Genomic DNA, 15,835 nt, shown 5'->3' on the forward strand with positions numbered 1-15,835 from the left:
TGCTAAGATACGCTATTTTACAAGATATCTAGATTATAAGCTGAGAATTATTGAGGAAATCGTCAATTCAAAGCAGATTTGAGCTTCAACATCAAATATTTTATCAAGATTTTATCTCGCATCCATTTATTCTAGTATTACAATAATACAGCACCAAAAGAAACAAAATATTATAAGACTTCTCCTTCTTCTTCTTCTTTTCCTTATACTCATACAATGGTGTATAGGTGTAGTGTTATATTGATCGTTAAATACATAAAGGGAAGGCGATCAGCTCTGCGCTTCAGCTACCTACTACTACTACTACCATCACGCCGTTTCCCCGCAGGGGTAGGCAGAGAGGATGGAACGCCACACTCTTCTGTCCTGACATACACTCCTAGCCTCCTTCACATCCATACATCTAGTCATACATGCCCTCCGATTACGCAGACTTTTGACGCCGCCAGATTTTAGGTTCTGATTGATCTGATCGTGCCAAGTCTTTTTCGGTCGTCCACGTTCTGTTTTCCCTCTCACATTCGCCACATATATTTTCTTAGTCATTCTCTCGCTATCCATTCGCTCCACATGTCCATACCACCGCAAAGAGCTCTTTCTAATCATTTCAATTATTCCTCGTTCAGCCTTACATTCCTTTCTTATATCATCGTTTTTAATTCTGTCATACAATGATTTTCCACACATTCGTCTGAGGGAGCGCATTTCGTTAAATACATAAAGGGAAGGCGATCAGCTCTGCGCTTCAGCTCTGCGCTTCAGCTACCTCTCTAGAGTAATATGAATTAAATATTATTCAACTATTATCCGCACACGATAGTCCATAAGACACTTTTTTTTAAAGATGGGAATTGCATTTATTATTTACCTTGCTTATTATGTACAAGATGTATAGATCGTTAAGTGGATTATTGTTTCTTTTGATGAAATAAAGATATTTTATTTTAATCAGTGTTGGGAACAGGAGGGAAAATAAAAGGGATTGCCTAAGGTACAACGTCATATAAAGGAAAGGTGATCAGCCCTCCGCTTCAGGTACCAGTCCAAGGAAAATTTAATAAATATTACAGTGAAAAAATCACTTACATTTATTTGATCCACTCTGGGAATCAAACCCGGGGCTCCCAATACGGTAGCCTATCGTGCTGACCATTACAGTACGGAAGTGGAGTAAAAATAAATATTTGAACGAGAAATCACATATATTTATTTTGATTGCCCTGGGAATCGAACCCGACACCTTATGGTTGTCAGTCATGGTAAATTTTAGGCAGTGTGTAAGTTGATTAACCAGCCGAGAACAGGTCGCTAACTCTATTAATACCAAAAAGACGTTCATATTCCCAACTCATAAACAAAGCTTTCTCTCTGTGATACAAATCTTAAAAATATCAGTTTTTATGAGAGGAATGAGAAATATTTACGAAAATATGCCTCTGCTATTTTGCCATATTGATATCAAAACAAGTTGTAAGTTTATCTCGTTTTACAGCATTTTTTTTATCTATTTTCGGCGCTTCGCTGTCTTATCTCACGCTGGCATAAACGCGTCTTCCAATGGCGCGGAGTGAATGTTAAGATAAAGGAAATATGTCGTTATAAACGCCTGATATCTTTTGATAACATTTTGTGGGCAGTTACAAAATACCATCGAGGAGATATCTAATCCAGGGGTCGGCAGATTGCGGCTTGCGAGCCACTTATACGCGCTAAATGTTTGTTTGTAATGTACATATTAATTATAATTTATATTTGAAGCACTTACTTTGTGATTTTACATTTTATTATTCAAATACAAATCTGTTTTAAAATCACTATAAATGTTTTGTTATAACATAATTATAATGTCAACCAGTTTCGAAGCTTACCGCTTCTTTATCGAGACTGATAAATACTTTATATTAATCAGTCTTGATAAAGAAGCAGCTAGCTTCGAACCCGGTAGACATTAAAATTAAGTTAATTTAAATCCCTATAAATAAAATATTTATGGGGATTTAAAAACAAAGTCATATTTTAATTTTACATATTAATTTTTGAATAAATGGAATTGAATTGAATTCTTCTTAATCTATGTTGAGATGTTTATCTATCTATATTGAGACTTGTGGCACCTCATTAGCTTTCACTACTAAAATTGATCCTCTACCATATATTTTATGATCATTATCTAAATATTGATGGATTGACAGCTCTGGGAATCGACATCGCAGGAGGCTCATCCCTCTTAAAAACAGCTCACAAAGCCTACATCAAGAATAATTAACAAAAATTGGCTCTTCTCATAAGAAAGTTTGGCGAGCCCTGATCTGGACCATTCCGCAATATTGGAAAAAACTTAAGAATAACTACCACAATTTCACAGATTACTTTATTAAGTGTGATCTACATTAGCGTTCTACTAGGTATCAGCTAATGCTTAAAGAAAAATAAAGATATTCTAGTTACATTTTTTAATACTTGTTTTAACCGAATAGTAGCTTTTTTAGTGGGGGTATTTCTGAACAGTCTATTTTAAGAAGAATGAGGAAAAAAGGTTTTCAGTATATTGACAAATCATTGCATTAGCTGTTTGAAAAAGTTCATACCTTCAACAGCGGAGAAAACCCAGATTTGTTAACAAGTATTTGGACACACTAAAAATTTTCTGAATAAAAATAAGTCATCCAGTATTATTTTAATTTTTAATTTATTTATTATTACTATTATTATTATTGGCGTGGCATAGTTGGGTAGCCGTGGCTTTACTGAATAGACGCTCGACTGGGAAACTGGTGTCACGGGTTGGATTCCCGCCAGTTGGAAAAAAAATCAAGAAAGATTTATTTCCGATTTGTTTGGACGTATTTTTCACATTAACCTTCCTAATTCTTACTATCTTACCTGCAGAAGCCTCTAAAAATTGAGGCTGTGCGAGTTATTTAAAAAAATGTTATGACAATATAAACATTTATTTTGATTTCATCCTGTTCCTTAAATCAGCCAATGTCAGGTCGTTAATCCTGTGAATTGACATACTTTAGTAATATTCGTAAATAAAATATTGAAATGTAGTTGTAAAAAGAAGCAGAGGAAGACCAAGGAAAACTTGGCACAATCAGGTATATCAAATTCTTGAAAGCGGCCGGGTCAGGAGTCGGGTATGTATGAGGAGATGCATGAACGTAGAAGAGGCGAAGAATGTTTGCAAAGACAGAGTGGTGTGGCGTTGGATTCTCTCTGCCTACCCCTTCGGGGAAGCGGCGTGGTGGCTATTTGTTTTTTTTTTAATAAATATTAAATTAAAATTCATGACACCCTTTTCAAGTGTGTGAAGCTAAGAAATAATTTTACACGAAGTCATGTTTTATTTACGTGTATCGTTAAATTTGTACCGATGGAAGGTAAAAATGTATAAAAATCCTCACTTCTGAAACACTTACTGCAAGATTCACATCGTTAGCGGGGTAACGCTCGTCCTGAAGGCTTCTCGAGGGTTCCATTGATAGCGGAGGAGCCAAAACAGGGATGGTATCTCACTTTGAGTATTATTTCTGTTTTTATTGCTCGTGGTCCATTAGGGGTGGATTCCGCGTCGGGGGAGACTCTTCGTTCCGTGATCTTCCATTTAGGGCTGTAACGAGGTATTTCCACAACGTAAAGATCTGCCTAATGGAATTCGTATGGAAATGGAAATGTGGAAGTTTCTTTTATTTCACTCTAAGCCGAAATCATTTCGACCGTTAAAGCGAACGATGACTATATCTTCTGCTTTGCCCGGAAATTATTTTACATCGACTTTTCGCGGAAAAACAGACATAAACGTAATATAAACTTAGTCGAAAAACTTGTTTTGAATAATTTCATACTTCGAAATATTTAAGATGTGTCCAAATTCTTGTACACAAATCTGTGTTTCTACGTTAAGGAGTTGTTTTACATTCTTGACATCTTAACATAGACGAAGAAAAATATGGAAGTCTGGGTTATAAAGATTGGTCAAATCATAAAAAAAAATAAAAAAAAACATGTTTTCAGGCGTCTCCCATATTGTACATAAGGTTACATAAGGATTTTTGCTAAACAAAAAAAAACCTATTCAAATTAACCATGGATTATACCATAAACTTACACAACAATTCCTCATAAAAAGTGTGAACAATATGATTTTTTATGTTTTTTACATGCTTCTTGTCATCTTCAGGGATGGATACCCATGATTCACAGCCACATTATTCGAATTTTAGAATGTGTGTGTATAAATTATTTTTTAAATATTCAAATTTGAATTACACATTCTAAAATTTAAAAATTATTCAAACAAAAACTTATTTTTAATTTTTTGTGAGAAAAATCGAAAAACTTGTAAAATAAATTTGATGGAGTTTAAATAAATCTATAATTGTGTTAAAAACTCATTTTTTAAATCAAATGCTTTAAATTTGATGGTAAATATTAAATTAAAAAAATAAATAAACGCTTATCCGCACCCCAATGGTGCAAAGGACACTGCGTCATATAAACGCAGTGTTATCTTATATCGTTTACACATGAAGGAAAGGTGATCAGCCCTCCGCTTCAGGTACCAGTCCAGGGTAGTATTGAATAAATATTAGAGTGAAAAAATCACTTATATTTATTTGACCCGCCCCTAGGAATCGAACACAGGACCTCCAGAACGGTAGCCGAGCGTGCTGACCATTACACTACGGAAGCGGACTCCGTAGTGTGATGGTCACGGAATCTGATAATAAATATGAAGTTTGATAAATCTATACATCAGCTGAGAGTATTTTTACTATCAGCTGAGATATTTCAGCTCAAGGGGAGTAGAAGGGTTAATATTATTATATTTACTGTACATAATTTAGATTGTCGTGCCTTTGAGGATATTCTTAGGCGTTGGCACGTTCAATGATGTGATTTGTTTGAAATGTGCCGGAGTTTCCGCGCCGCGATTTTCCGGACAAGTACGAAATTAATTAATCAAGAAAGATTAGATATTAAATTACGAGATGTGACAGCATCGTGCCTCACCTCCGAGATGTCAAAATAAATTAAATATCTCCACATGGGGGAGGGCTGTCAGGCTGTCTGTCAGGATGAGTGAAATTGGAGGGAAAATTGACGATTTCACATGTCGCTCGCAAACCTTATTTCACATTTGAGATCGGGTAATGAAAATTGATAGGTCAAAAATTGAGAACGTTCCGAGATCGTGATGTTATTCTCACTTCTCATAAATGAGGCGCCATTTTTTTACTCGAATTTCTAGTTAAAGATATTTAAGCAATTTGTTTTATTACAGTCTATTCTACAGTATGTGAATATTGATTGGGATGGTACAAGTAATGCATTATTAAATAATGTTATTTTTTAATTTTAGTTTCACACCGACATTTATTGGTGGAATTGCATTTTATAAAATAAAATGATAACTATGTAGTTTTTCCATGTGAATTTTATTTGACCAGCAACTGGGGTTCGTCGTAACCGACATCACCAGTCTGATGGTATTGGAAACTACGAAACCCGGTTGCTGGTCAAATAAAATTTATGTGGAAAAAACTACATAGTTGTTTTTAAATGTATCAATAAAAATATTACTTTCACTTTACGATTCGGCTTTTATATTCTAATTTTAAAATATTCCAATTGTGATTCATTTGTCTTCTTTCTCTCTTTCAAAATTTCATTATTTTATAAACGTAAGACCGTAATTTTTTTAATTACCTGATGACGGAATGATTATTCCGAAACCGGTATTACGAATTAGTGTTTTTTTCAAGTGGTATTGCACAAAGTGAACGATGAATGATGAGGATAGTGTTATATATAAAATAATTTTATTCATGTATCTTTTTTGCCTTTTCAGTAACCTTTGTCCATGGTGATCTACAAGGACCTCAGTTCCTGGTGGAACCACCTCACAAAGTGGACTTTGCCAACAACACTGGAGCAAGAATCCACTGTGCAGGACATGGGAATCCTTCTCCTGAGGTATTTTTTTAAACTATCCTATGTCTAAATATACCTCATACAATATTTTAAATATTTAATGCATTTACTTTGTGGTTAGTTATATTTTTTACATTATTTACATGTAAGCCAATGCTTTTGATAGTATAGATTTATTTGATATATTGTTATCCACCTTGAAGTCTGTACTTTCTCAGCGTTTCTTCTCCATGTTATAATGGATAAATTTAAACGTTGTGTTTCACTCTCTCTCGCTGCTCGCTGATAGTGTGTGAAGGAGACGTGTATTAAACAGTGCTTACTATTTGTTATTTTATTATTGCTTTATGCTTAAAACTTTTTGTTTCTCTATTGGTGTATTTTTATATTAGATACTGTTTATATGTATTATGTTAAAGGCTTTAGCTGTTCAAAAATTAAATAAATGAATAAATTCACATCTTTTTTACAAAACGTTAGTGGTGTTAGTATATAATTACTCAACGAGATTTCAGTCTACCGGTTTCGAGAAGTATCTATCTCTTCGTCGGGACAATTACTAAGCCAGTGTGCAAACAATACTACGTGTCACTTGTTTAACAAAATTTTATTATTAGATTTAATTAAGTAATTATTGTCAGTTTTGTACTGACATTTGTTGTGGAACTGCATTTTATATGTATTGTAGTAATAAAACAACAATTGTACGAGTTTTGCGCTTTTATTTTATTTGACCAGTGATAGGGTTTCATCGTTACTGACATCCCCAGACTGAAGATATTTATCATATATATATTTTTTTTAAATGTACGATTTTTTTCTGTTATATTTTGGCGACAAACTATCGAGAGTATAATAAAGTTCGTTTCTGTCAAATTTTCATAATTTTTATTAATATAAATTGTACGTGCATAATCTTATATAATTAAAACACAATTAATTTAAATTTTATTGAAATCTAATGTGACACGTACTTCGATGCATTCCGCATCATTTCCAAACATCGGTTCCAAATATACGGTATTTGGAAATGATGCGGAATGCATCGAAATACGTATCACAATACATTTCAAGGAATAATGGTATTTATCGAGTAAAATTTAAATTAATAATGAATAAGTATTACATTTTTTATTGATTCGGCATTAACATTTTATCATTTGGTCGGCATTAACTTTGTTGAATGACATTGTTTTTTTTTAATTAAACACCATAATATTACATAATGAGTTTTATTTCATTACACACGACTAGCTTAGAAAACTAAAGATGGTTTTCATCTACAGGTGAAAAGTAAAAGTTTTACTTTTCAGCTGAAGATGAAAACATATGTAGTTTTCGAAACTAGTCGTGTGTAATGAAATTGATATCAGTAAAAAAATATAAACACTGTAAAGTGGTATTTTACAGTGTTTAATATTTTTTAATCACAATTAAGTGACTGAAAAATGAATTTATGAAACTAATTAAAACTCTCTCTCTGTACACGCTACTGTTTATATGATATATATTTAAGAAGTCTACATAGTTTCAAATGTAAATAATTTTTCTCTGAAAATGACCGGACTCAATAATTTAATATCCACTCTCATTTTGTAGGTAAATAAAAAACAAAAGAAATTAAAATAAATTTTAAGTTACAGCCGTTTTATTGTCAATTTAAGATTCGCAGCAGTTCGTTCTTAGTTGGAATTACGGAACCCATATTGCGCGCATCTCCGAGCCCGGGCGGGCAGTAAACAAGGGAAACTTTTCGGACTTTTTATTTCGTACACTTAAAAGATGTTGCAATTCGTTTTTACGCCATGTACCTTATTTGCATATAAAGTGGTGTTATAAAAGTCTAAGACGATTGCCGCTGAGGGAGTTTCCCATCATTCCGGGGTAATGTAGCCGCATATTACATATTGCCTCGGTGCTTTTACAGAAACATGTGTACCCGACAACGTGGTATAGTACCTATCTACAGTCAGCACCGGTTATTGTGCCCTTGTTATGTCCCCTTTTGGTATGAATTATTTGTCTTCTCTCAGTCTCTTCTTCGTCTTCTTAGTGTAGGCCTTGTGGTCTGTTTTTAAGAGAGATTAGACTCCTGCGTCGATTCCCAGCTGTCCAAAGTAGAGAAAAAGAAAAAACAAAGACGTGGACACACAATACATTGTGAAGTGTTCTCAATATCATGGATAAAATAGTGAATGTTGCACGTGAATAAAATGATCACCTGAACCAGCCTATGAGAGATCGTAAGCCCTGTAAATACCTAGACATAGATCATATTTTTCATCATCTATAGAGTTGTCAAAATGGATAGTGTTTTCTGAGATTCCTTAATTTTATTTACGCGTATTCCATATTTCTTTGATTCTATCTCTTTAAGAAGTTTTACTATCACGTTTATGATGATACACTTAGATTTTTTCTTTTAACATTCATTTTACTTTAAATTTATCGTAAGTGATGGAGAAAACAACAAATTTTCGGGCTGCAGTCCCGTAGATAATGCCTTTTGTGTCACTCTACCACAATTTGATGCCTATTTTTAATAATGTGCCGCTTAGGTTCAGAGAAATTGTAAGAAATCGAAGTATTTTTGTGAATAGTAAAAATACAAAATATCCAAATTTTTCTTAACAATTAATCTTAATTTAAAAATTATAAAACAATCAAGTCTAGAAGGTAAACATTGTACTTCATAACTGGTGTTTGCTGTTGTAAAAAAATGCCGATGGCTCTCGGGCCTTTTTTACTAGAATGATATATATTTAACAAATGTAAAAATCCTGCCGTTTTTTATTTAATTTTTTATGAGTACCGAGGGATACGTTTGCATTTTATTTTTATCATTTGGTCGGGCGAATCATACTTCATATTCGGGGATATTTTAGGGCATTTTACAGCCTGAACGTTCAGCGAATTCTGGGCGACCGTATTATTTAAAATGCTAATAAATCTGCTGAATAAACGTGCTACCAATTCATCGTTTAAATATTGTTGTTATTATTCAAATATGCGTTTGTAAATAATATACATTTTCTTTTAAAACGAAAGCTTTTTTCTTTGCTTACATTATAATATTATAATATAAACGTGAAATTTGAATGGGCCGATTGTAAAGTAAGGAATGGTACCGTATCTATTTGATGACATTACGGAGTCATTTTCAAACTGGCTTCGGATTGAATTGAAATCAGCGAGAGTTGACCAACCCTCGCTTAGGATAAGAAAAAAGACTGTTTGTGTCGGTTTTTTTTTTAGATGGGAATTGCATTTATTATAAACCTTGCTTATTATGTACAAGGTTTATAGATCATTAAGTGGATATTTGTTTTTTCTAACTAATTCAATATGATTTATTTGAATCTGTGTTGGGAACGGGAGGGATAATCTAGTGTGGGCCAATCAGGAACTTGACAGCATTTGCTCATTGCTGGGAGTAAACCACGTTGCACTCCTCAGGAGAAGGCGGACTGCTGACTGTCATCAGCAGGCCTTCCGTTCCACTAGAAGAGGGTTCGGCATTTTGTGTCCTAGCTTGGCTTATGTTACCAATCTCCTTCACTATTTTAATCAAGTATGATACCAAGTTGTGTCAGTTTGTAGTCCCGTGATTAGTGTCACGGACTCTTAAGTCAGAGTTTCTGGGTTCAAACCCAGTCTACCACAATTTGATACCTTTTTTTAAAATAATGAACCGCTTAAGATCACAAAATAATATGAAATCGAAGTATTTTTGTAAATAATAAAAACACAAAGTTTTCTTTTTTCCAATACAAAAAGATGTATAAAAGATGAGGTATTTGATTGATTTAGTTCAACATTTGTTTCAATAACGATATAACTTCGCAACGGAAAGAGGTGTTTCCCAAGAAACTCGAATAATTTCCATCGGATCTCGTATGAAATATATTATTTATGTTAAAGTGTGAAAAAAGTATTAGCAACTCCTTTTATCCATCTTCCTCTGTCGCCTTTCTGAGTTATAATAAGTTTATTTTTCACTGGATATCATAAAAAAACTCCGAAAAATAATATCCAACAGTAGGGTGGAATTCCTGTGAAAGGGTTATTTTCCTTATTATGTATATTACATATTCTGATTCTGCTGTAAACACAACACTTGATAATTTCGCAGGAGAACTGATTTATCCCTCGAATAGTAATAAAAAGGTTGTACAACATTTTGAGAGTGTCCTAATACTTGTTCACAAACCAGCCTATGACGGTCGTCAGCCCCGTAAATGCCCAGACTTCCATATTTCTTCTTCATCTTTGATGAGATGTCAAAAAATAATATAAAAAGATTGTACTCTGCATAGTGAGTTTTTCAAATTAATTTTCAATTTTAAAATATATTTATTAAAATGTTTTATATTTAAGGCATTAAAATGACTGACAAAAAAAAGTAAAAATGACTGACCACATAGTCAGTCATTTTTACTTTTTTTTTCAATAATGTTTGTAATGTCAGTATTTAACCACTTACGGAGATTTTTGTCTTCTAGTTTCGAGATGTACTCATTTCTTCGTCAGGACAATCACTTCAATAGCGTACAAACATACTACATGTCACTACCTTAGCACTTTTCACACAACTGCACAAAATTTAACCACATGCGAATTTTCGTTGACCCGAGTACCAACATGCAGAAAAGATTGCAGAACAAATATGCACTAAAGGCCGAGGTTCGACATGCACTAAGGAGTACTTTAGAAGTTCTTGGAGAAGAAGGCGAAGAAAGCCAAATATCCGTACTTCCATATTTTCGTATTTGTAATTATCATTTTGTTTAATTTAATTAAATTTAGGGGATATTTTATTTATTGTTTCGACATTTGCGTGGTAAGACATGTTAAAATGATTTTATTTAATATTTTAGTTATTATTCAGACCTGACGACGGAAGTTTAGCTTCCGAACCTTGTAGTCATTAATAAACTCAAGTGGTATAAAAACAAGTGTTTCCTTAATCATTTTAAATTGAGGGGAAATGAAGATATTTGAAATGGTTCGGTAAACTAATGCGTTTGTAGTTTTTGTTTCTGCCTGTGAGCCATTCTCAATTAAATCAAAGAATTCGAAACATAGAACTGGTCACTTTGCCGTTCTGTCCATTTCACGGGAACTCTACCCTGAACGAACCACATTCACTATCATAAACAGGAAACTTCGCCCCAAGATCACAAACAAATCCTACAGATCGTCAAAATGATTTCTAAAGTTTTCGCGTCAGTTTTGCCCGGTGTTAATAGCTTCAGCCTTTCCTCGAAGTGGAGTTTGACTTTTTCGGCTGTTTGACGTCCTTCACGCAAAACTTTGCACATTAGCGAAGTTTAGTTCATCTTTCAGTTAGTTGGTCCTTCGTCAAATAGTTTGAAGCTGGAGGTAGGACAAAAACATGATGAATGTGCTCGCATTTGTGTTCATTGAATGTTCTCCGGTGGAGTTTATCAATACACGCCATCTCCGCTACATACAATGTTCATAATTATCAGAACCAAGTTTCACAACATAACGTAAGTTGGATACGAACTTGCTATCGTTATTCTTAAATATGGCAATCAATATTAAATTTATTATTGTTTTACGTTAACTTTAGATTTCTGTTTTAGAGATAATGAATGTAGGGTAAAGTTAGGAAATTAATATAGGGTAATTAATGTAAGGTAATTAAGTGATGGTAAATTGGTAGTACTTTTTTGAAAACTTTATATGAATTATAATATATTAAGCTATTAAAATTAAATTTATTATTGTTAAATGTTGACTTACTCTACTAAATACATAAAATGAATGTAGGGTAATGTTTGAAATTAATGCATGGTAATGTAAGGTCATTTGGAAGTGATGGTAAATTGGTAGTACTTTTTTGAAAATCCTCCCAGCTTTAGACTTAATAATAAAAATAATAATAAAACCCTTACCGCACACCAATGGTGCATAGGGCACTGGTTCATATAAACGCAGTGTTATCTCGATCGATTACACATGAAGGAAAGGTGATCAGCCCTCCACTTCAGGTACCAGTCCAGTGTAATATTGAATAAATATTAGAGTGAAAAAATCACTTATATTTATTAAACCCCCCTTTGAATCGAACCCGGGACCTCCAGAACGGTAGCCGAGCATGCTGACCATTACACTACGGAGGCGGACAAAGACTTACCTAGACTTATTATTTTTTGACATTTCATCAAAGATGGAGAAGAATATAAAAGTCTGGGCATTTACGGGGCTGACGACCGTCATAGGCTGGTTTAAGTGATCACTTTACACACGTGTAACATTCACCAATTCTACCCATTATTGACAACCACACTACTCAAATTCTTGGAAGTTCTGTATATATGAACCAATTTAGAAACCTTGTTCTTGAATCACTAGAACTTCACTAGTGACATCTATTGGTGAGATGTAAAGAAGCTTTTATTAAGCAGAAACTCTTATATCAAGTGATCACTTTACACACGTGTAACCTAGACTTAGCTATCAATGTTAAATCTATTATTGTTTGACCTAAATTTAAGATTTCCGTTTTATAGATATTGAATGTAGAGTAATGTAAAAAAGTAATGTAGAGTGATGTAAGGTCATTTGGAACTAATGGTAAATTGGTACTTATTTGAAAAAATCTCAGATTTTTCATTAAGATAATTTGTGCGCGCATTATATTTTCATTAAATTTGTAGAAGTAGTAGGTATTATTCTTTATATAACAACCTTATATACACCCTCACCTCTGCAATATAGTGATTAGCGCGTTTAGCTGGAGGTCCCGGGTTCGATTCCCGGGGGAGTCAAAATAAATATTTCAATTTTCAAACAATATATTTTTTATTTAAATTTTTTTTTATGTTTGTAATTTTAAGTATGAGGAGGTGCACGAATGTGGAATGAGGCGAAAATTGTTTTCAAAAATGGATTGGTGATCTATTCTCTCTGCCTTTTCCTACCCCTGCGGGAAGTGGCGTGATAGTTAGTTATTCAGTTGGTTAGATTTAAGATTTTGATCAAACAGATATATAAACATTTTGATTTATATACATTATTAAATATTTTGTCTAATTAACAAAAAATACGGAATGTGTATATATGCCACAGAAAACAAAAAGCTAAAAAAAGTCAGATTTATTTGAAATATATTCTCTTTTTGAATTCTATTCTTGCGACGCGTCGCCCTCGATGAAAGCCACGTGACAATAATGTCCGCCGCTAATTGGCCGGAACGTGTTACCCCCCCTCCTCCCTCCCTACCACCCCCCCTCACCCGTCTGGCAACATAACCTCTCAACCGTGAACCCTGCCAAAAGCACACATTCACACAATTGCGAAAGCTTACACACGTCACACTTACATATGTGTGTGTGTTTGCTCACATGTGTGGGTCTGTGACTTAACACACACGTGGATATGATTTTGGATATTAATTTTATAGTAATGGGTTAAAAGCATTATCGTTATTGAGAAATCGAGGCTTATGTCAAATCAAATCAATAATAATTCAAAGGACGTTTTTAACAATGTGAGTGCTGGCTTTTCTTACAAATCTGGTTTTAATTTAAATTTCACTTAGAAAATACCACTATTTTTTTTTCTATATATATATTTTTTTTTTTTTTTTTTTTTTTTTTTTTTTTTTTAACTCTTTATTCCAGCTTGACTAAGTGGTGGGTGCAATACTTAGTCAGCCATATATGTTTTACAACATTTTATTTAAACAATGAAATTAGAAATAAGAAGGAAATAAGAAATTGAAAGAAATATTAAAAAATAAAAATAAAATAAAATAAAAATAAAAATAAAAATAAAAATAATAATAAATTTGGAGAGATGTAGACGAAAATTAGCTCGCTGGCAAACGCAGCACTGCGCTCCAGTGCCGCCACATGTCCAGCCCCCATCTGTGCTCCACAAGCCGCTTTATGATGAGGTTGGAGCTCTTCATCAGCCTCTCCCGGAAGCCTGCCACTCGGTGCCTTAACAGGCCATCCCAATGTGGTAGGCGTGCTGTGGCAAACATACCACTCGCGCTGCAGTGTCGGGGTAACTTCATTAAAGCTCTGTAGCCGTTATTGTAGCATATTTTCATGCTCTTTAAGCTTCGTTGTGTAACCTTACACCATAGCTCGCTGCCGTATTGCTGCGTACACAACACTTGGAACAGTCTATTTTTTACCTGCGCGGAGCAGTGGGCAAAGCGGCGTGTCAGCATATTGGACCGCACGCAATGAGCACGATACTGGCGCTTGATGTCCTCATCATCCGCACAGTTCTCCTGTAGGATATGTCCCAAATACTTGAAGCTACTTACCCGCTTAACTTCTTGTCCATTTATAGTTATGGGCGGTACCTTTAATGAGTAATTTTTGGGTTTAAATACCACAAGCTCACATTTTTTGGCGTTGTACTCTAGGCCGTTTTCTGTGGCATAACATTCACAAATGGCAATAAGTTTACGTAGGCCAGCTATCGATGGTGCCATCAGGACCATATCATCGGCGTATGAGATGGCATTCACTCTCCCTCCTCCTATGGAGCATCCCGCATTTACTTGGTTTAACCTATCATGTAATGCATCCACGTAAAGGTTAAATAGGCTAGGAGATGTGATTCCACCTTGTTTGAGTCCTCGCTGAGCTTTAAACGGAGTTGAGGTTTCGGTCCCCCATTTTACTCTATAAATGAGATTTTCGTTCCAGTTTTTTAACATGCATTTCGTCGTAGGACATTCAATTGATTTTTGTATTTTTTCTTCCAAAATGTGATGTACTACTGTATCATATGCTTTCCTGAGATCCATAAAACAGGCATATACTGGCGTATTTCGGCGCACATATATATTTATAGTATTTTTAACAGCGAAGACAGCTGTGTCCGTTCCCGATCCTTTTTTAAAACCAAATTGGTTGTCGGTCGTTTTTAGGTTTTCAACAGCTTTCTCCATCATTATGTTTTCTATGGTTTTTGCCGCCATGGTGGAAATCGCTATTGGCCTGTAATTTTCTTTTTCTGTTAAATTTCCCATAGGATTTTTTGCAATAGGTATAATTATTGACGTACACAGAGACTCAGGTATGAACGAGTGCCGGAACATTGCTGTGAAAGCTAGCGCCCACAGTACGTGTATTCTCGCGCTAGCATATCTAAGGTACTCAGCACAAATTTCGTCTCCTCCGGCGGCTTTATTACATTTCAGTGACCTAATGGCAGTCTGGATTTCCTTCACTTGTATAATGCAGGGACTCAGTGGATGCATATTGTTAGCATTATTATTGTAAATATTACAATTTTCCGCACTTCCTGTTTTCTCATATATGTATCTATCCGTAAAAAATGGAAAGTTATTACCATAACGTGAGTGCCGAATCCATTAATAAAATTTACTATTCTGCTTAACGATTTTTTAAGTAAACTCATGCAAAACGTTTCTATCAAATTTTTAAGAATTTTATTAGATTTATGTTTTAAGTACTAATATCGGTGGAACTGCATTTTATAAAATAAAATTACAACTGCATATTTATTCATAACAATAAAAGGGGAAAAAGTTATTGTTTAATTTTTACGATTTTGTTATATTATATTTCGTGTCATATAACAATAGATATTTTGTTTGGATTGTGAATCGAAAATTAGTTAATATATTTATCATTGAAAAAAGAACGATTGTCATTTGTATGTAGAACTAACTGCATAAGTAATCATCCCGCCGCTTTCCGCAAGGGATAGGCAGAGAGAATCGAAAGCATTTGCAAACAATATTTGCCTCTTCTTAATTCATAAATCTCCTCATAGATATTATTTATAAAGTGATCGCTTGAGCAAGCCAAATGCCAGGTCGTAAGCCCTAGGATGCTCAGACTTCCATTTTCTTTCATATAATGAGGAACGCCGATATTTT

The 15,835-nt window shown here is 34.1% G+C and overlaps 1 protein-coding gene across 1 annotated transcript in view; it reads left to right on the forward strand.

Moving 5' to 3' along the window:
* LOC148312577 (cell adhesion molecule Dscam1-like) overlaps positions 1 to 15,835 on the forward strand; it is a 211,936-nt gene that overhangs the window by 168,644 nt on the left and 27,457 nt on the right. The window contains exon 3 of the mRNA XM_088276197.1: positions 5,855 to 5,979. Within this exon, the coding sequence (XP_088132323.1) occupies positions 5,855 to 5,979 (125 nt within the window). The remainder of the gene's footprint in view (positions 1 to 5,854; positions 5,980 to 15,835) is intronic.

This window comes from Brachycentrus maculatus, unplaced genomic scaffold (assembly GCF_059751285.1).
Source record: "Brachycentrus maculatus isolate JH-2025_06_01 unplaced genomic scaffold, ASM5975128v1 h1tg000038l, whole genome shotgun sequence".
In the NCBI taxonomy this organism is placed as follows: Eukaryota; Metazoa; Arthropoda; class Insecta; order Trichoptera; family Brachycentridae; genus Brachycentrus; species Brachycentrus maculatus.